This window comes from Felis catus, chromosome C1, assembly GCF_018350175.1.
Source record: "Felis catus isolate Fca126 chromosome C1, F.catus_Fca126_mat1.0, whole genome shotgun sequence".
Classification (NCBI taxonomy): domain Eukaryota; kingdom Metazoa; phylum Chordata; class Mammalia; order Carnivora; family Felidae; genus Felis; species Felis catus.
Genome location: NC_058375.1, coordinates 23,298,667 through 23,319,065, shown reverse-complemented (window position 1 = coordinate 23,319,065; position 20,399 = coordinate 23,298,667). Strand labels below are relative to the sequence as shown.

The following is a 20,399-nucleotide window of genomic DNA, read 5'->3' as shown; positions in this document are numbered from 1 at the left end:
ACGACGGGGCATCGCGGTGGTGTTGGCGATGGCGGTCGAAGGCTGGGGGCGTCCGGAGTCCTTCAAGTTGGCAGGCTCAGGGAGAGGTGTGTTGAGACGCTGGTGAAGGCAGAGGGGCTGTTGGGGACACACGGGAGTTAGAAGCACGTCCGTGACAAATACTTGTGTGCGTACTTACAGCAAGCCCCCCTTTCGGCGGGGCTCCTGGGTCTGAATACAGCGGTACTGTGCACAGATAGCCGCGGTGGTGCCTGGGAAGTGTTGGGAGGGCTGTGCGAGAATGTGGCAGGGTCTGTTCTAATGTGGAGGTGCAGAGAATGCTCCCCCAGAGAGTGACATTTGATAAAGCCCGGAACCTCTCCTGGAAGAGCAGGGGACGGACTGGGTATTTGACGAAGCAAAGCGAGTTTGGTAGGGCAGGCCCGTGGTTGCCGGGTCACGTTTACGTTTCACGTGATTGTCCCAGCTGACGAGTGACTTGGAGGTGGGGAGGCGGTGGGAGAAGGGGCAGTGAGGAGGCGGGATGGAGACCGGAGGGCCAAGAGACGGCGGTGGCTTTGGGATTGAAGACAGGGGACAGGTGGGGTGTGGCAGTTGGCTGATTGAGGGAGCCGAAAGATGAAGAAGGGTCCCACGAGTCCCGGCGCGAAGAGCTCTGCAGCCTTCCCCGAGACAGAGTCCTCTTGCGCAAGAGGAGGCGGTAGAGCAGCTAGTTACTTCGCACGTCCCCCCGGATCAGGTGAACCGCGGAGCTCGACAACGGTGTGCGTGCGTGTGCATGACGGAAACGGTGAAGGGTGAAGGCTCGCCGGTGGCTGGACTGCTCAGTCGCCGGTCCTAGGGACAGGGCGGGTGAAAGAATTGAATGTCACTAATGTTTCTGAAAGGAGAGCCGCCAAAAAGCAAGGGGGTCTTGAACCTCACGTTCTGATGACCAGGTCGTGTCTGGGGCCTCGCTACATCCCAAATGCAAGCGTAGCATTGTCCCACGTCCTCTCCCCAGAGGAGTTGAGGCGAACAGTGTGGGTCACACAGCTCAGGATTGGGCCCGGGGCTATTAACGGTTCCCCACGCGGGCTTGTAGATGAGGGTGTCGTAGCTGCTGGGTCCGCACCCTGTGGTGCAGAAGCGGTTTCCGGTGTCCTCGACACCCCAGGACATGGCTGAGCAGGCGGAGTCGCCACGTGGCCTACGTGGAGCTCTCGAAGTAGAGCGTGTCCGTCCACCCTGGTGTGGGCGTCCGGTGTGAGTGTGCGGGTGCGCCTCAGGATGGGGAAGCAGCCCGGTAAACGCGGTCATTCACTGTCCCTGTGGCACCAGCAGTGGCTAAACCGGCGATTGTGAAGGCAGTGTGCTCCTCCGTGCCGTAGCCAGGCCGTGTAGAAAGCTCCAGGAGCTCCCGGCAAGGAAGCACCTCTTGTGTCCGGGATGGAGAACAGAGGAGAATGAGCCGGACCTGGGTGCTGCAAGAGCCCGGCGCGGTGGGTGGTGCTGAGCCGGGAGGGACCCCGTCCCCCTCCCACTGCTGCGAGACCAAACACCTGTGCCTTGGGAGCCATTTGACCTTGGATGTGTGACTCAGGCACCGTGAACGGGGATAATCACAGCTGCCTCGTGAGGCGGAAATGAACAATGCCCGGCCAACACTAGTCATTTTTATTGTTGTCGTTAGAAGTTTTCTGTGATCCTCTGTGAACTAGAGGCGGGATCAGGTGATGAGTTCAGCTCAAGGTTCGTGGTGCCCAGAAAGAAACTCTCACAGCTGAGGGGAGCCGAGGAGGCGCCTTGAGTGGGGGGCAGAGGCTGAAAGCAGCCTCGGAAGGTGCTGTGCAGCGGCACTGTGGCTGTTGGTCAGGACGCACGTGTTCCGTGCACTGACCCGGAAGTGGTCCGCAACCAGCCGCCCCCAGAACCCTCGTGTCCTATGCCAGTGCTCAGGATAGGGGCTCCTCCTGTCGCCTGCTCGGATGGGTCACCCACCTTAGCTCTAGAATCACGGCGCTTTGACTGAACCGGGGGAAGGTGTTGCCTCGTGGGCTCTCGTGAGCACTTCGGTGCCCAGAGCACAGCGGGAGCCCCCTGGGAGCACAGCGGGAGCCCGCCCAGGTCCGTGTGCAGGCCAGAGTAACACAGCCTGTGCTTCCTCCCCAGATCCGGCCCCACATCGCCACTCTCCGCAAGTACACCTACGGCAAGCACATCTTGGCCAAGCTGGAGAAGTACTACATGAAGAATGGCGTTGACTTAGGGCCCATCTGTGGCCCCCCGAATGGTATCATCTGAGGCAGTGTCACCCTGTCCCCTCGTTCACTGACCTCACTGGCCCACAGGCGAATCCAGCCAGCAACCAGAAATGTTCTAGTATGGAAGCCGACATGGGTAAATGGTTGCTCCAGGATTACCCGCTCCTCCAAAAAAAAAGGAATCAAATCCACAAGTGGAAAAGCCTTTGTAAATTTGTTTAATTTTATTACGCATAACATGTACTAATTATTTTTTTTAATTGACTAATTGCCCTGTTGTTTTACTGGTGTATAGGATACTTGTACATAGGTAACCAATGTACATGGGAGGCCACATATTTTGTTCAATGTTGTATCTATATTACACGTGTGGAAACTTTCAGGGTGGTTGGTTTAACAAAAAAAAGTTAAAAAAAAAAAAGAAAAAAATGTTTTTAATCCATTTTGCCTTGCTGGCAAGTTTTGCAAATAGCTCTTCCCCACCTCCTCATTTTAGTAAAAAACAAAAACAAACAAAAAAACCTGAGAAATTTGAATTTTGTTAAATGACCCCAAACTGGCATTTAACACTGTTTATAAAACATATATATATATATATATACATATATATATATAATGAAAATTGTTTTAGAGTTGCTAAAGCTTCAGTTAATGACATTAAGTTTATGAAACTTCAAAAAATTGCCTTTTTTGGAGACTATTATGCTGAAGAAGATGTGTAGTGTGTTTTGTGAGGAGGAGATGTGAGCTCCTAGGATGTCTTTCAAGGCCGGGCGGGTGTAACTTGTTTACTGCCTACTGGATTTTTTTTTTCTGTTAACATTGAAAGGCAAAATCTGATTATTTAGCATGAGAAAAAAAAAAAAAAAAAATCCAACTCTGCTTTTGGTCTTGCTTCTATAAATATATAGTGTATACTTGGTGTAGACTTTGCATATATACAAATTTGTAGTATTTTCTTGTTTTGATGTCTAATCTGTATCTATAATGTACCCTAGTAGTCGAACATACTTTTGATTGTACAATTGTACATTTGTATACCTGTAATGTAAATGTGGAGAAGTTTGAATCAACATAAACACGTTTTTTGGGGAAGAAAAGAGAATTAGCCAGCCCTGTGCATTCAGTGTATATTCACACCTTTTATGGTCGTAGCATATAGTGTTGTATATTGTAAATTGTAATTTCAACCAGAAGTAAATTTTTTTTCTTTTGAAGGAATAAATGTTCTTTATACAGCCTAGTTAAATGTTTAAAAAGGAAAAAAATAGCTTGGTTTTATTTGTCACCTAGTCCCACAGTAGCAAGATCCTTTCTAAATGTTATTCAAGATGATTCAGTTCACACTAGTGTTTTTTTTTAATCCTAAAAAAGTAATGTTTTGCTTATTTTGTGACAGTCATAAGGACGTGCAAAGTTCAGCCCTGCCCTAGCTTTCCTTACAATCAGAGCCCCTCTCACCTTGTAAAGTGTGAATTGCCCTTCCTTTTTGTACAGAAGATGAACTGTATTTTGCATTTTGTCTACTTGTAAGTGAATGTAACATACTGTCAATTTTCCTTGTTTGAATATAGAATTGTAACACTACACGGTGTACATTTCCAGAGCCTTGTGTATATTTCCAATGAACTTTTTTGCAAGCACACTTGTAACCATATGTGTATAATTAACAAACCTGTGTATGCTTATGCCTGGGCAACTATTTTTTGTAACTCTTGTGTAGATTGTCTCTAAACAACGTGTGATCTTTATTTTGAAAAATACAGAACTTTGGAATCTGAGTCTGTGTTTCTGTTTTACCCCCCCTCCCCCCTCGGTGCCCCGGGACAGCCCTTTCCCTCTTTGTGTCCTTTGTTCTCCTTGTTTGGTTTCTGTTTGTTGGAGGGGAGGGTGGGGTTTGCGTTGGGATAGGGCCGATAGCCCTTGAGCCCATCTTGACCCAAAGGTGCTGGGTTTAGCCTGCCTAGTGCTTTCAAAATTAAGACGTTACACATTGTCCGGATTCACAGCTTCTCTTGAAAAATCAGGTGCCTGGTTTCCTGGGCCCGGGGTCTGCCGTTGGTCACAGGGAACATCCTCAAGAAGCCTGTGCCCTGCGGTTTGACCCAGTTACTGTGTTCTTTGTTTGCTCTCTCTGCCCTTTGCAGCATTGTGCACCTAGGGTCTGGATTTGAATCCAGTCCATCACAAAGGTCTCCCAGCTATGGTACGTATGGGGGCATCGAATCCTGTGACGTGGGCGGCAGCTAAGGCATCTCAGACCGATGTCCAGTCTGTCTGGCCTCCCCTCCCGAGGTCCCCTTCCCTTTTCTCTGGGCGGCTCCTGCCCGCATCCCGGCCGCCTGTGTTCACACTCGGGGGCCGGCCCAGGCTGGCCCAGGGGCCTAGCTTGCTCATCTTGCTTGTCCCCCTCAGATCGGGGACCCCTCCCGGCTTTCAGTACAGGAGGCTGTAGCTCACAGAGGTGCCCGCCACCTGCGTCTGAGGATGCCCCTCCTCTCACCAACCTTTGCCGCCACTTAGACTGGCCAGTGCTGGCAACTACAGGGTAGCTCAGCCAGGGGCCCGGTGGGAGCCTGTCCTACCTCATGTCTGCAAGCGGAGCCCCGGGCTGGTTGCAGAAGAAACTGCACGATCCCTTCCCAAAGGTTAAGGGACTGTCACTAGCAGGCTCTGCAGTCCTGGGAATAAAGGGAGGGAAAGGAAGCTGAGCTAAGGTGGGTTTAGTCCAGGACCTGGTGGTGTATCAGCGGCTGAAATCGGGTCCTTCCTGGGGCTTCTCCCACTGAGGGTCTTCAGCGGCCCACCAGAGACCACGCTCTAGAGGCATTGCCAGCCGTCACTGCGTGTGTGACTCTGAATGTCCCGGTTCCGGAGTCGGACAGACCAGGCTCAGGAGGCTCACACCTCCGCTGTGCCTGTGGGTGTCCCTTCGCTTCTCACCGAATTCCTCCCTGGCCATCGAAGGTGGTGAGAAGTATTTGTGGTTCCCCCTTCACGGCTTGGAAACCGTGTGGTTCCTCCTTCACGGTCAGGGCTGTTCAGTGGTTCGGGTTTCACTAGACCCTCGCGGAGGCAGTGTGCAAAGCCGGCCAGGTGGGAGGTGTGGATTTCTCCCATTTGGCCGCCATCTTTGTGACCTGAGGCGAGTAACATCACCTGTCTGCGCCCCGGCCCCATTTCCTCTTCTAGAAGATGGGAGGAGGGGTGCCTGGGTGGCTCAGTCTGTTGAGCGCCTTACTCTTCTCTCCTCTCAGGTGAGTTTGAGCCCCGCATCCGGCTCTGTGCTGACGGTGCCGAGCCTGCTTGGGATCCTCTCTCTCTCTTTTCTGCCCCTCCCCCGTTTGTGCGTGCGCGCTCTCTCTCTCTCTCTTTGTCGCTCTCTCAAATAACTTGAAAAAATTAAAAATTAGTAAAAAAGCTCTTATTAAAAAAAACAGATTGGAGGAACACCTGGAGATGTGTGACCTGGAGCCGCCGATGACCCTGTGTCTGGTGCCTGGCACGTCTAGGCATTCGCTCGCCTAATGCTGGTTGTCGTCCTTTCCACCTGGATTGTGTATCCTTTGTACTCGGCCAGGGTTTTCCTCCCCCTTTTCCTCTTAGCATTTAGCCAGACGTCTTGCCTCGGTGTTTCTTCGTGGTGGCAAAGCCAAGGACTCGGAAGCATGACTGGCTCTCCTCCCCAGCACCTCTTGTCTCAAGCCTGTGTCTCTCAGGCTTTACATGATAAAGCCATTGGCTGTGAACCAGCTCTGTCTGCACCAGAGATGGTTCTTACGTTCCTCACACGGGTCCTGCAAGGAATGGGTTTGGACAGGTCTGGGATCTGATGCAGGGTCCGAGGGTACTTCCTTTGGTGCGTCGTGAAGGGAGTGGGCCCGGGGCAGACTCCTTCCTCTGCAGGCCCGAGTTTCAATCCTGGGCTCAACATTCACCTGCTCATTAGCCGCCTCCCAATTTCTGCGCAAGGATGTGACGTCCCCGGGATGCCACCAGCCAGCCATCAGCGACCTTGGTCTCTCCCAACACAGTGTAGATAGTGATCTTTTCACCTGGTCGCAGCGCTTTACGGTTCAGAGTCTATTCAGATTTGTGATTCCTCAATCCTCATGAAAGCCTTGGAGGGTAAGGTTGGGGAGACATTATCAGCCCATTATATGGATGAGGCGTTTGAGATGCCAGCCCTACGACAAATCGGTCAATAACCAAATAAGGATTTTATCTGAAGCTTCCTGACCTCAAGCCCAGGGCTCTATCCATGGATTCTTGTTCATGCCACCTTCGGTTAGCCCCAGGAATAGCTGTCTTCTGTCGAGGGGGTGGGTTGCAGAAAGGTGAGGCCCCTGGAGAGGGAAGCATTGTGGGTGAGGAAACCCGGAACTTCATGTAGTTACCAGCTGCAGCCACACGAGGGCGCTGCTGCCCAAAGAAAGCAGTAGAGAGACCAAAGGGCTCCAGGCTCCAAGGTCAGGGCTGGGATGGGTTTCCCAAGGCTTGAGGGCCTCAGGAGTGGAGTATCTCCCAGGGACCAGAGGCCTGGCATCCCCTCTTCTTCCCTCCATCCGCAGCTCCTCTTGGCTTTGAGCTAGTCCCTCACTCTGGCTTGGGATGGCAGGGGATGGTCAGGCGAATCTGGCTCACAGGCCCCAGCTCTGCCTCCGACTCACTGGGTTATGTCTGCCAAGTCCCTGACTTTCTCTGAGCCAACTGTCACGGGAGTGGCAACCCAGCCCTGCCACCCTCATGGGGATGGTATGCGGTCAGATGGCTGGGCCTGAGGAGGGCAGCCCATGCCTCTGTTAAGGTGACCCAAGGCCCTGGTGCCTCCCTGTGGGACCACATCCCTGGCTTATGCACCAAGCCTTCAGACAACTGAAACCCCTAAAGACTTTTCATGACCTATCGCTGCTTCGAACCCCAGGTCCTCTGGCCCCGTGCGACCTCTGCGAATCTTCTCCCTCCCTTTTCTCATCTGGAGAACGGGGACGATGCCTACTTCACAGGCTACGTTGGCAGTACAGGGCTGGGCTCAGAGTAAGCCCTAAATAGGAGTTGTTATTAATTATTCTTATTGCCTCCGGTTTTCACGAGGGCGGCTATTTAATTTAGCCTCCAAACTGAGATGCTTTCAAGCGCCAAGGCAGATGCGCTCGGTAGTTAGCGTGCAAGGTGGCCCCGCCTCCTGGTGTTCTCACCCTCCCGCCTTCTCTGCCCGGTGGGACAGGGCTGCATGGACGCAAGAGGAAACTGTGGAAGGGTGGGGGTGCGGGGGTGACTTCCAGGCCAGGCCACCAGGGACACTTGCAGCCCCAGCTGGCTCTCTCTCGAGGATTGCATGCTGCGTAAGTCACTCTACGGCCGAGGTCTCCGTGGTGGAGGGACCGGGGTCTCCTGCTGTTAGCCGTCGCTCGCCGCCTTGTGAGCAGCGCCCCCAGCCCCCATTGAGACTTCCAAGGCCGCAGAGAGAGACCCCGAAACAGAACCACCCTCCCCAGGACTCCAGGAAACTTCTCGGGGCGAACCCAGGCTGGAGACGCGTGTCTCTGGAGGGGGCGGGACCACAGATTCTCGGGAGGCCACTGCTATCCTGTTCCCGAGGTGGCTCAGCCTCTGTCTCTCAGTCCCAGCGGAGGGTCCCCCTGGCCCGCTGACCTCACGCGTGCCCCATGTGGGGAAGGACTGGAAAACGGTGGCCAGTTGAGCTGGGGCTGTGGGTGTGGCCCTGAGCCAGGTGCTGCCTTGCACTGCCCTGTTCACCTCCCCCAAACCCTGGAGAGGGACAGTCACTCACTGTACCTTCCAGGGTAGGAGAGAGGCCCCAGGTCACCGGCCAGGGAGTGGCAGACCCAGGATCTGACCCCAAAGTCCCCAGGCCTCCCCTCCCCGGGCTGGTGGTGCTCAGCCCCTCCCCACACCTGCCCTCTGCCAGGCCCCATCCCAGGGCCACCCCCAGGGCCACCCGCAGGGTGCTGGGAATGAAGGTTGGCCTCCCAGACCTGCTCCATCTATGCGGGAGGAGACTGGGGCCCAGGACGGGGGGGGGGGGGGGGACCGGAAGTGACCTGCTCAGGGCCACACAGACGGTGAGGGACAGAGCGGGGACCCGTGTCACACTTAATGCGGGCCCTGGGATGGCGGCAACTTCAGCTCCCAATCCAAGCCTGCCTGGCCGGGAGCAGGGACTCCAGAACTGGAGGCTGAGGTGTGGGTCCTAGTCTCTGTGAGCCTCGAAACCTCCAAGAAACACAAGACACATCAAATATCTCAGTGACAGTCGTGCTCGCTCAGATTCCACGGCCTCAGGGGGAGGGGGGACTCCTGGCCCCCCTTCAGTTCTTCCCGAGGCCCTGCTCCAGGTTGGTCTCCTGCACCCCAGTCTTTGGCTGTCACCCAGCCGGGCTGCTGTAGCCCCAGGAGGAGGTGAGAAAGAAAAAATATTTTTAGAGAGGCTTTTTTTTTTTTTTTTCCTTCTTCTTCTTCCAGGAAAATGACTCCAAATGTGCAATTTATTCCCAGGAACGGGGGTGTGTTCGTGGGATGGCTTCTGGAAAGGCAGTGCCCTCCTCCCTGCCCCCATCCTCCTGCTCTCTCCTCTTTCTCCACATCCCTGCAGTCCTGTCTTCTCCCTCCCCTCCCTGGGAAGACGGCACACCCACCCCTGGGCCAGCCCCCTCCCCGCCATCCCCAGCCGTTTCCTAGTCCTGTGACCTTGACCTCGCAGGACTGGGCCACCCCATGGAAGGAAGGGCTTGAATGAGGGCCTTGGTTGTGGGGTGATAGGTCTCACGCTGAAAGGTTTTGCAAATAGGGCATCTGGTCAAGGGCAATGGAGTAGGGGAGAGAAAGTCCCCAGGGCAGGGAGTGAAGCAGCCTGGGGTTCTGCCACAGACTGAACCTGTGACCCTGGGCCAGTCACTTCCTCTTTGGGCCTCGGTTTTCTCACTTATACAAGAGGCAGGTGAAGGGAGGTGCAGTAGGGGGGAGCAACACAAGGCCCCGCATGCTCGGTTCTTTCTGGGTTACAGTGAACAAGCTTCTAGAATGTTCTTCCTCATCCACGCACACCTGGAGCTGGAGCTCAAGCCCTCAGAGGCCATTCTCTTGGGCAGGGCTCCGCCTCTGCTGCCATCACCACCACTATGAGGCCTTCCCAGATTCCCTCCATGACACCTAAACCCTCAGCGTGGTGTTAACCCCTCCCTGACCAGGGTCCCGCTCGCTCATGCAAATTTAGAGGCAAATTTGTTGTAAACTTAATGAAGCTTAAGCATCAGGGCCCCCGGCCTGCATATCCCCCTCCAAAGTCTTGTTCCGAATTTTGTATTTGTGATCCCCTCACACTGTGTGGGCTTCAGGCCCACAGAGCTGGGACTCACCCTGTATTTTTCTCCCTACTCGGCTTGAGGCCCCAGAGCCCTTCTCTTCCCTCAAGCAGCACCCCCCCGCACCCCCCACCCCCAACCCCTGCCACCTGGGCCAGGCCTGGACAGACAAGGGTTTCTGCTCAGGGCCTCTGCGCCTTTACTTACCCCACCTTCAAGGTCAGCCCCGCTCAAACAACGTCTGCCTCAGTCCTCCCCTTACCCCCACACCTGCCCTGACGGGCCTCCAGGGAGCCTTCTGGACTCCACAGTTTGTGAACTCCCGGCTCACAGATGTAGAAGAGGCCTGAGTTCAAATCCTGCCCCCTTCTGGGCAGCTGTGTGCCCAGGGGGCATCGCCCACCCCTCATCTTGAAAGGACTTGCCTAGCACACACAGGACTCAGGGCAAGCTCACGGCACGGGCCCGTCCCTCACACAGCCAGGGCCCTCGGAGGGGCAGGGGCTCCCCCCCTCAGATGAAGGCCCTCACGGACACAGGCCTCTCTGCCTGCTTGCTCTGGCCCCTCCACAGGCCCCAAGGACTCCCCCAGAAGCTGAGGCTCACCCCGTGGGCCTCTTACTTGCTGACACAGCCGACTGTGAGCCTCCCAAGCTCTCTCTGCGAGCTCTGGATAGGAGCCCTCTTGCCAGATTCCTGTTTCAGTTCCTGATTTGGGGGTCACTCACTTTAGCACTGCCGCCACTTGGACTTTCTCGGAAGCCAGCCTGGGCCCCTGCCTCCATCTTGAATCCCGCCAAGACTGGACGTGGTGGCGAGGAAGGCGGGTGGGGAGGCAGCAGGGGAGGAGGGGCGGCCCAGGGGACACAGGGACGTCTCCCCCAGGGCCTAGGACTGCTTGGAGCGGACAGCCATCACGAGATGCCCTGGGCCCACAGGGGACGGCATGGCGTGCCCTCTTCTGTGGGGCCTGTCCCCCGCTTCTCAACTGTCCCCCGCGTTTCCCCAACTGTCAAAGGGGGACAACGTGAACAGCCAATGCATCGGTCGTGCTCGCTCACGGCGGCGGGGGGGGGCAGGCGTTGATGGAAGGGGCTCCCAAATGTCGGCTCCTCCTGTCCTCGTGGTGAGTGCCCTGGGAGGCAAGTGTGTTTATTGTCTCCAAGTCACAGGGGCTATGGGGACAAGTCAATGAGAGCTTTGCCGGCAAGGGCTCAGAACAGTGCCTGGCGAGCAGTGAGTCCTCAGTGGATCACAGCCCCACAGCGAGGTTGGGTGACAAGGAGCCAGTCTGTGTCACCAGACCTCGGAGGGGGGGTGGTGGTGGCCGGTAGAGTCAGGCGACCGTGACCGAGCACCTAACCGTATGCCAGGGCTCGGGGACGCGGCTGTCAACAAGGTGGCTCAGGCGCCGAGGTCATGGACGTTGCTGAGGCCTGCCACGTCCCCTCGGCTGTCTCGGCTGTCCCATCGGGAGCCCAGAGTCGAGGCCAAGAGCAGAGAAAGGTCTGAGCGGACAGGGCGGTCACGCATGGCTGTTAGGCGCGCCTGTCAGGGCCCCGGGGCTCCAGGCTCATCTGCGTACGTCTACGACTCGGTCATGTCCGTCCATGTGACAGTATGAATCCCCTCAGGGACTCTGTCACTCCCCATACGCTTCCTGACATACCTCCGAACTCAGCACTACTGTGTGGCTGTTCAGAGCTGTTCAGATCCTGGGTCAGGATTCCCCAGCTGTGTGACCTCGGGCAGGTGTCCTGCCCTCTCTGCGGGGATGTCGTCAGGGTGCCCTTCTCAGAGCGGCGCCGGGCATGTCGTCAGCTCTGCCGGAGCTCTGTGACTATCGTCCACCGGGGGTTCCGGGGTGCTCCCGCTTCCGGGGGAGACGGCGAGGCAAGGTGGGGAGCGCAAAGATGGGGCTTGCCCGGCCCCGCCCCGGGGGGGTCAGCGAGGCCGCCCAGGGGGCCCGAATGGGCCGGCTGCCTGTGTGGATCGTGAAGGTGGTGGGTGAAGGGCGACCCCGAGGTTCTGGGACGCAGCTCGAGGGCACAGGTGGGGGTGGGGCAGGTGGTTGCAGGGTGGCCTGTGTGCCCAAGGGCAGACGGATGGGAGCATCTGGGAGCCCGGGGGTGGGGGGGAGCAGGAGCAGGGTGAGCCCCTCAGGGGCCCAGACCCGCTCCCTTCCAGGCGCGACCCGCGACCCGTATCTCTGGCAGCAGCAGGTGGCGCTCCTAGCCTGTCCAGCCCCCAGATCCTCCCTCTCCCCACCTCCTCGGGAAGTCACAGGCGAGGGGCTGCTGCTTCCAGAAGTCTCAGAACCGGCAGAAACCTCTGAAGATGAGCCATGCCCACTGCCCACGCCGTGCAGGAAGATTGTCCTAATGGCCTCCCCGATAGCTAGTTTTCGGAGCCTTGCATACCCCCCAAGACAGAGCGTTCACTACCTCTCAAGAGTAGCCATCTGTGGCCGGCTGCAATTTTCACACGTCCCACCTCACACCGAGCTGACCTGACGAGTGGCTTCTCATACTGTCCTCCCCACCCCCCCACCCCCCCCACCCCCCAGCCTTGCTGGCTCTGCCCCTTTGGAAGCTCCTCAGAGCCAGTCTGTTCCCTGGCCTGGTCTGCAGCCCTTCTGGGAGGTGACTAGCCCGGGAACCAGGTCCCTGACAACCCGGCCACCTCTACCGGACCCCGAGCACGTGTAATCACGAACTGACACCTGCCCCTGAGCCTGACACGCGAGGGCACTCGATTTATATCTGGAGAACGAACGAACGAACGCCGTCTGGTTGTTATTTCCATATTATAGTTGGGAAGCTAACGCTCAGAAAGGTAAAGCTAGTCCTCCAGGGTCACACTTCTTGTAACCGGCAGGACTGGGATCCGCCCAAGAGCCAGTGGTCTTCAAATCCGAGCTGTGCCGTCTCAACCGGAACCCCCTCTTGCCCTCCCGGGCCCCGCCGGCCCCTCTCTCTCTGCCCACCTCCCCAAGGTGCCCATGGGTCAGAATTGGGGATATGATTTCCAGGGGCTGGGACTCGAGAATTCCTAGGGATGTCCCGTCCAGGATCTCGGCCAAAGGGCAGCTAGCCTGGCCTTACATACCCCTTGGGGACCGGGCTCCCGCTCCCTCTGAGGGCACACTTCTAATTCAGCTCAACCTAACGCCGAGCCGATGTTTGTCCTCTGGACCCGCTCCCCAGGGCCCTGAAGGACGAGTCCCATCTCCCCCCGCAACACCCCAGATTATGGCCGGCACCCCAGACTCTTTTCCTCCAGGCTCAACCCCCCATTCTCTCCCCTACTGGCTCCTTTTGTCCTGGTTTTAGTTCCTTTTTTCTTGGGGGAACTGTCCCAGTTTCAGCTCAGTTTGGTTCCCGTTTCCTGATAGCAGGCGCCCGGGACAGGGTACCGGACACAGGGGCAGATTGCCATCGTTAGCAAATAACCTCACCTCTCTGGGCCTCAGTTTCCCATCGAGGTACTGGAGATACAGACAACACCTGCTTTATGGGGCTGCTGAGAGAGGGTGAAACGAGACAACCATGTACAACACTTGGGGCCAGGCTGGCATGTGACCAGGGCTTCACAAATATGTGCCCCCCCCCCCAAACACCTGGGGCCAGATGAGCTCAGGTGAATGGGAAACACATTCATTGAATCAACACATTTGCATTGAGCTCCCACTATGTGCCAGGTCCTGGGCTAGTGCTGGGGACACAGCAGTGAACTGGATGACCCAGACCCTGCCCTCCTGGAGCTCCTGTGCTGGGTGGTGGGGACTTGAAGAAGAAGTAAAGTGTATAGAATGTCCGAGGGGGTGAGGGCAGTAGAGACAGGCCAGGCAAGGCACTGTCACTCAGGGACATACGTCTACACCACCCGCACTGGAGGAGGGGGTCCTCGGTTCTCAGGCATGAAATAAATGAGTGTCAGAGAGCCGGGGCCTCACAGCTGCGGGGGGAGCAGCGCCGCCGCGGGCCTGTCCCGCTTCTCCTAGGCGGATCCAGTGACAGGGGCGGAAGTCCACAACTCTCGTGGGTGCAGAGCGGGCACTGAGGCCCAGAGAGGTCCAGGCCTGGTAGCAGGTGTCCTGAGGATATCAAAGCCCCTGGACTTGGGTGACCTCTGGCCCTCTGTGTCCACCGGCTTGGGGCCGGTGGTGGTGATGGGTCCCGGAAGAGCCACGTGAACGGCCCCCTTAGGGGGGAGCCGCTAATGAGCACACAAATGCCACCCATCTACTCAGACCCTCAAACGAGCCAGGCCCGTCCTCCTGCATTCCCACGCGGATCCTTTCCTTCCGGCGCTCACCACCGCCCTCGGAGGCGCGTTCTGCGGGATCCCCGTGCTCCTCCCGACCGCGGCTCAGCGAGGCGGCCCACTAGTCCCAGGTCGCGCAGCAGCCACAGCGGCGGGGCTGGCGAAGGCCGGGGCGCGGGGGGGGGGGGCGGAGGGGAAGGGGAAGGGGCGGGCAGGGGGGCGCAGGGCCCGGGCAGGGGGCGGCGGGGCGGGGTGATGGTGACGGGAGCCGATGGAGTGCCGGGGTCCGGGGCAAGGGCGGCGGGGGTCCGGGTGGGGGGTGGGGGGTGGGGGCGCGCTCCGGCCCGCCCCGCCCCCCGCCCCTCCTCCCGCTCCGCCCGCGCTGGGGGCGGCCCGGCGGCGGCGGCGGCGGCGGCGGCGGCGGCGGCGGCGGCGCACGCTTCCTGCGGGCGCGGCTGCTGTGGGCGCGGAGCTGCGAGGCGGAGCCGGGCCGCCGAGCCGGGAGCCGCGAGCCGGGAGCGCGTCGGTCCAGCCTGCGGGCCGCGCCGCCGCCGAGCAGCCGCCCCGCGCGCCGCGCCTCGGGAACAAAGGCGCCCGCCGCCGCCGCCGCCGCCATGAAGCCGGGGCCGCCGCACCGCGCCGGGGCCGCCCACGGGGCAGGCGCCGGGAGCGGGGCCGCGGCAGGGCCCGGGGCCCGCGGGCTGCTCCTGCCGCCGCTGCTGCTGCTGCTGCTGGCCGGGCGCGCCGCGGGGGTGAGTGACGCGCGCCGGGCCCCGCGCTGCCGGGTCCCCGGTCCCCGATGCCCCGCGCGCCCCTGTCCCCGCGCCCCCGGCCCCCGCGCTCCCCGGTCTCCGATCCTCCGCGCGCCCCGGTCCCCGCGCCCTCCGGTCCCCCGCGCTCCCCGGTCCCCGAGCCCCCGAGCCCCCGCGCGCCCCTGTCTCCGCGCCCCCGGTCCCCGCACTCGGCACCTCGCGCCCCCCGGTCCCGGGTTCCCCCCACCCTGCACTCGGCACCCCGCCCCCGCACCCCTCGACCTCCGCATGCCCCCAACCCCCCTTTTCCCCCGGGCGACCCCCGCCCCCCAGCTCCAGGCTGGCCTGCGGGGGGGCCGTCCCCGCCGCCGCCCGCCTCTGGGGGCTCGCTCCTCCTTGCTCTCGGGACCCCTCCCCGGCAGGCGGCCCTGCGGGAACCGGAGCGCGGGTCGTGGACCCCGCTCCCCTCCCCAGTGGCCCCGCGGGCGGCGCGGGATCCCCTGCCCCGGTGGAGAGGCGCGGGGCGGGCCCGACTGCGGGCGAGGGGTCGCCGGGCGCGGGGCCCGGGCTGGGTGTGTCGCGGGTCTTGAGCGAACGTGGCTTTTGCTTCGTGGGTGTGCCCAGACCGCGGCCACTTTTAGGGAATTGGGTCGATTCCCCCTGGGGCACGGCGGTGGGGGGGGTGCGTTTGGTTCCTCCGAGGGTCGCTGTGGGGAGGGCGGGGGGGGGGGCGGAGAGGGGGAGGAGGGTGACTTGTGTGAAGGTGACCTGAGGGGCTGAGTGAGGGTGACCCTGTGTGTATGACCACCTCTGTGAAGGCTGTTGGGACCCGTGGGCTGTGTGCGGGTGAAGGATGGCGGGGTGTCACCGTGCCTTACCTGAACGTGCAGTGATCCTGTGGGGGTGACCTATTGTGCTGGCGGTGTGTACCAGGGACGGGGCTGGGCAACTGTTGGCCGTGGCTGTGTGTGCCTGGGGGGGTGAGTGTGTGTCTGGGAGGGAAGTGTGCGGTGGGTGTGTGCTTGGCCCCACCGGAATGTGTGTGTGCATGTGTGTGCTCCGGGCGGCGTGGATGACCCTGTGCAGGGGGGCATGTACCCTTGAGGGGGGGGCAGAGTGGGTGCAGGTTGAGGCGAGTATATATGTAGGCAGTGACCCCTAGAGTGTCCGTTTGAGTGACCACACAGCTGTGGGGTTGAGCTCCGTCCCAGCTCCATTAGGGGGAGCAGGAGGAGGTATAGGGAAGAAGGGCGACTCCTCCCCGCTTTGAGGGACCCGGGTCCCAAGTGAGTTCCCCCATGGGCAGGTGTCTGGAGCCTGGTCTGGGGATGAGCTGGGGCGTTCTAGACCCCGTTTCCTTGGTTGGCTCTAGGAGCTATGCCTGGCCCTCATTCCCCAGGTCTCTCAGGCAACCGCCAGGTGCCGACTCTGCCCCTGTGTGTCTATTTGGGCCTCAGTTGGCCAGTCTGTAAAAGGGGGGGAAGGACAGGCTCAGAGGTAGCTTCTTGGACAGACAGGCTACTCATCAGCTTTACCCATCTGGGGGCTGAACTGAGGGGAGAGAGAGTGTTGAATGCCAAGGAGAGTATAGTGTCTGGTAGGCTGGATGCCTCCTCCCTATGTGCCCCCCGCCCCCACCCCCAGGAGGGGTGAGCAGAAGTCCCTGGGAGGGACTGGGACCCAGCCCATCCTAGCCAGCTGGGTCACTTTCGCAGCTCCGTTTAGGAAGACCAATTTTGAAATCAAAGGCGTGGAAATAACACAGCCTTGGGCTCGACTCCTGCTACCCCCACTGACTCGTGGTATGACCTTGGGCATGCCGGCTCCTCTCCCTGAGCCTCTGTTTCCCCCTCTGTGAAATGGGGCTGGTGTACCGCCTTTCTCAGGAATGAGATGGTATCTGTAGTCCTAGCCAGGAGTAAATGTGTGATGTACTGATGAATGAAAAGGGGCGTGGGACAGAATGCTTTGCATTTGGAAGCCCAGAGGGGAAGGGGCAGGAATGAGCTGTATGCCCCTGGGCAAGTCCCATCCTCTGCTGAACCACTGTTCCTCACGATCAGAACAAGGCTAATCTAATTCATGCCCCATAAGGGGGTGGAGGGAAGGAAGTGAGCGCGTCCGAGGTGAGTCAGGTGAGTGAGGGTCTCCCTGAACCTGAGGGTGAGGTAGATTGGGTGTGGTTCAGACCCAAAGCTGAGTGGCAGATAAAGGCAAGATGGTGGGCTTGACTGGGAGGGGCTCCAGATGGTGAGGGGAGAGGGGGAGCCCCTCTCCACGCCTCACATCTTCCCAGGGGGGAGGCCGTCCAGGAGGAGCATCGTCTCATCTGGCCCCGGGAGGCGAAGGGTAAATGAATGGTGCCCAGGTGCCCTAACAGAGGGAGAGGGTGATGCCTGTGGCAGGAGGGACCGAGGTTGGACCAGAAGAGCCCCACCCAGGTTGGCTTCAGGAGTGGCCTCCGTGGCGGGGTCCTCTGAGGACATCGCTCTGATGGGCAGTGGCTGGCTTAGGGCAGGGGAGGGACGAGATGACCCCTGGGTTTGCCCACCAGCTTGAAAGGGAGTGTGTGTGGTCGGGGTGGGGGGTGGGGCTTCCAGGGTGGCCTGTGGGGATAGCAGGTCCCAGTCATGCCGCAGATGGTGCGTGGGTGGGTGGGTGTGTGTCTTCGGGCATCCGCTTTGGGGAGTCCTCTCTCCTGAGACACCAGGTGTCTGGGATTCTGAAGGACAGCTGCCTTCAGGGCCACCTCAGTCCCTACCCAGAAAAGCTCGGAGTGTGGAGCTTCTGGAAGTTTTAGCTTCGAAAGATGTTTTCTTAGAAGCTCAGGGCTGGAAGGGATTTGGGGTGGCACCTCGTCGTGTTGGAATATTCCCCGTGATGGGAGATCACTCCTTTGTGGCTGTGTGACCTTGTGAAAGTTAGTTAACCTCTCTGTGCCTCGTTTCCACCTCTGTAGAACTGGTAGAATAACAAAAACCAAAGAGGTTACCGTGGAAAGCTTCTAGTACAGTGCCTGGCACAGAGTAAACACCCAACAAATGTTGATTTCATGTTCTTTTGTAAGGTTGTTATTCTGTGGCTGGGGACCACTGGGAGGTGAAATCAACCGAGGAATTCTGTTTTGTTTTTTTTGTTTTTTTGAAACATTTACTTATTTTTGAGAGAGAGCGAGAGAGAGAGAGAGAGAGAGAGAGAGAGAGAGAGCGAGAGAGAGAGAGAGAGAGAGAGCGCGAGCACGAATGGGGGAGGGGCAGAGAGACAGAGGGAGACACAGAATCTGAAGCAAGCTCCAGGCTCTGAGCTGTCAGCGCAGAACCCGACAGGCGGGGGCTCAAACTCATGAACCATAAGATCATGACCTGAGCTGAAGTCAGAAGCTTAACCAATTGAGTCACAAGGAATTCTTTTGAAGCCCCACCCCCAGGCCTGGTGTTTCCTGCCCCCTCTCCCCCCCCCCATTTCCAGTCCTGGAGCTCTGTACTCCTCCACCCACCCTGTGATTGAATGATGAGTTGTCAGAGCAAGATTGTCCTCACTATAAAAATTAAAAGTTGGGGACCCTGGGGCTGTTGGAGGTCAGGCCCCGACCCAGGGACACCACAGGGGTCTGCTGTCTGTTAGCTCCCAAGGGGGCAGGGGCTCCAAAGACAGACACCTGCTGTGCGACTTTGAGTGAGGGATTTCTCTGTTTCAACTTCCTCATCTGTGAAATGGGGACTATAACCATGCCAACCTCCCAGGGATGTGGCGATGAGAAAATGAACCCCTGGGGTAGACTTGAGCACAGCCTGCCATGTCGTGAGCTCTCAGCAGAGAGGGTCTTTGCAGGAGGGAGCCCGGAGAGGTCAGGGAGGGCTTCCTGGAGGAGGAGGTTTTGCGTTATGCCATAAAAGCGGTCACCACGTGGCATGGAGCAAGCTGTAGCATGCCATAACCCCAGGCTTTCTTACTTGTCGACTGGAGACAGATACTTGACTTCTAGGACTGCTTCTGGGGGTTGCAACATCCTCGTGGCAGAGTTGGGATGGGGACCTGGCGCCTTCTACACCCTAGGGAGCAACCCAGTGCTTCCAGCTGCCAGTTCAGTGTGTTACTTGTTCCCTCGCGTTGGGGGTTCTTCTGTAGAAAAAAAGCCCTTTGGCCTTTTGAAGACGGATGACTCCTCCCACCTCATGGAACGGGACCAGGGGTCTCTGGGGGGCTCCGGGGCAGCACTGGGGCAGGGCAGTTCTGGGCTTGGGCTCTGGAAAGTGCTGGGGCATCAGTGGGGTGGGGGAGAGGGGTCCTCCTGAAGGGAAGAAAGAGGTGGAGACAGAGTCCCCCCCCTTCCCCGAGAAGCCAGGCCTCCCTCCAGACACTCCCATTGGAGCTGGGAGCACCCCCCCCCCCCAGCCTGGCTGCTTGGAGGAGAGGGATGGGTCATTCTAGAAGGGGCTGCAGTAGGATTGCGGAGGGCTGGAGCAGACTGAGGCAGCTGGGGGTGGGGATGGGGATGGGAGGCTGTCAAGTCTCCATCTGTCTTTGTCATCCCTCCCCACCTCCCCCCACGGGGACTGTGGGCAGGATCTGGGAGGCGGGGCCCACACCCCCGGGCTTAATGACAGAAACAGCAAACTAAGGCTCACTGGAGCCCCGCCCACCAGGCACTTGATCCTCTTTGGAGGTGGGAATTGTTAGAACCTCCATGTTATGGAGGCACCGGGAGGTTAAATGACTTGCCCATGGTCCCACAGCTGGAAAGTAGCAGAGCTGGATGGAGCCAGGGCCTGGCAGGCCAAGAGGACTGGGCCGCAGTCCGAATTTTACCCCTTCTTGCTCTGTGATCTTGGGCAAGCTACTTCTCCCTGGGGCCTCCTTCCCACCCCCCCAGATGAATCCCACATTACCTACTGTCCCCTAAGGGCTTGCTCTCTGCCAGGCTCTGGGCCAGGCACGTCCCCCATCTCTTTTCATCTAATGCTCCCCCTGGCCTTGGAGGTGGGTGGCACTAATTACGTGTTGCGGGTGGCGGAGGGGGGAGGGGCGGCGCTTACCCCGGGCTTGAGCCTGGAGCCCTTGCTCCTCGGCCACCTCACAAGGCTTTGTCATCTGTAAAATAGGCTTCTTTGAGGGTCATGGGTTTGGATTGAGGGAGAGCTTTGTAAACTGTGCAGGATGAGGGGTGGGGCTCGTCTCTGGTCAGGGTCCAGGAGAGGGGAAATACTTAGAACTTCAGGACGTGAGGGGTCTAACCTGCCCCCCCACCAGCCCCACGCCCCCTGGCTCACGCTGGTTGCCCTCAGTGTTGGGGCTGCCGCTGCATCGGTGATGGGGCCTGCGTGGAATCCCTTCTGCCCCTCAGAAAGCTGTCACGTGTGGAGCCCAAGTCTACATCCCTGCGGTACCCCAAGGCCAGCTTTGCTCCTGGCCCAGAATTGAACGGTCTGAATGAGGGAATGAGTGAAGGAAGGAAGGAAGGAAACCAGGACTCTGAGCTTTGGAGCCCAGGAAGGGGGGCTTTGTGTTCTCTCCTTCGGAGGTGGGTTGAGGGGACAGTGAGGGACAGCGAGACTGGCGGAATTCTGCTGGGCCCGAGCGTGTGCCCGGGGGCCGCATGGAGCGGGCCTGAGGTCTGAGTGCCAGGGCGCGGCCACCGCATCTGGGTGGGACAGGGGCACTGTGGCTCTGGGCTCCAGCTCAGCTGCTCGGAAGGCTGTGATTTGGTGTCTGGGGCAGGGGGGCAGGGTGCCAGGAGCCGTCCTAGGGCCCAGCCCCTTGCTCCTGCCCCCCCCCCCAGTCCCCATCCCAGCAGGGGGTGGGGTCTGGGCTGG

At 59.1% G+C, this 20,399-nt stretch overlaps 2 protein-coding genes across 24 annotated transcripts in view; both read left to right on the top strand.

Moving 5' to 3' along the window:
* Positions 1–4,024, top strand: part of PUM1 (pumilio RNA binding family member 1) — a 132,936-nt gene extending 128,912 nt beyond the window's left edge. For all 23 annotated transcript variants that reach the window (XM_045035436.1, XM_045035437.1, XM_045035435.1 and 20 more), the window contains one exon: positions 2,152–4,024. In XM_045035436.1, coding sequence (XP_044891371.1) covers positions 2,152–2,283 — 132 coding nt within the window. In that variant the 3' untranslated portion in view covers positions 2,284–4,024. The remainder of the gene's footprint in view (positions 1–2,151) is intronic.
* A 10,241-nt stretch (positions 4,025–14,265) lies between these two features.
* Positions 14,266–20,399, top strand: part of SDC3 (syndecan 3) — a 35,784-nt gene continuing 29,650 nt past the window's right edge. The window contains exon 1 of the mRNA XM_023260063.2: positions 14,266–14,586. Coding sequence (XP_023115831.2) covers positions 14,449–14,586 — 138 coding nt within the window. The 5' untranslated portion in view covers positions 14,266–14,448. The remainder of the gene's footprint in view (positions 14,587–20,399) is intronic.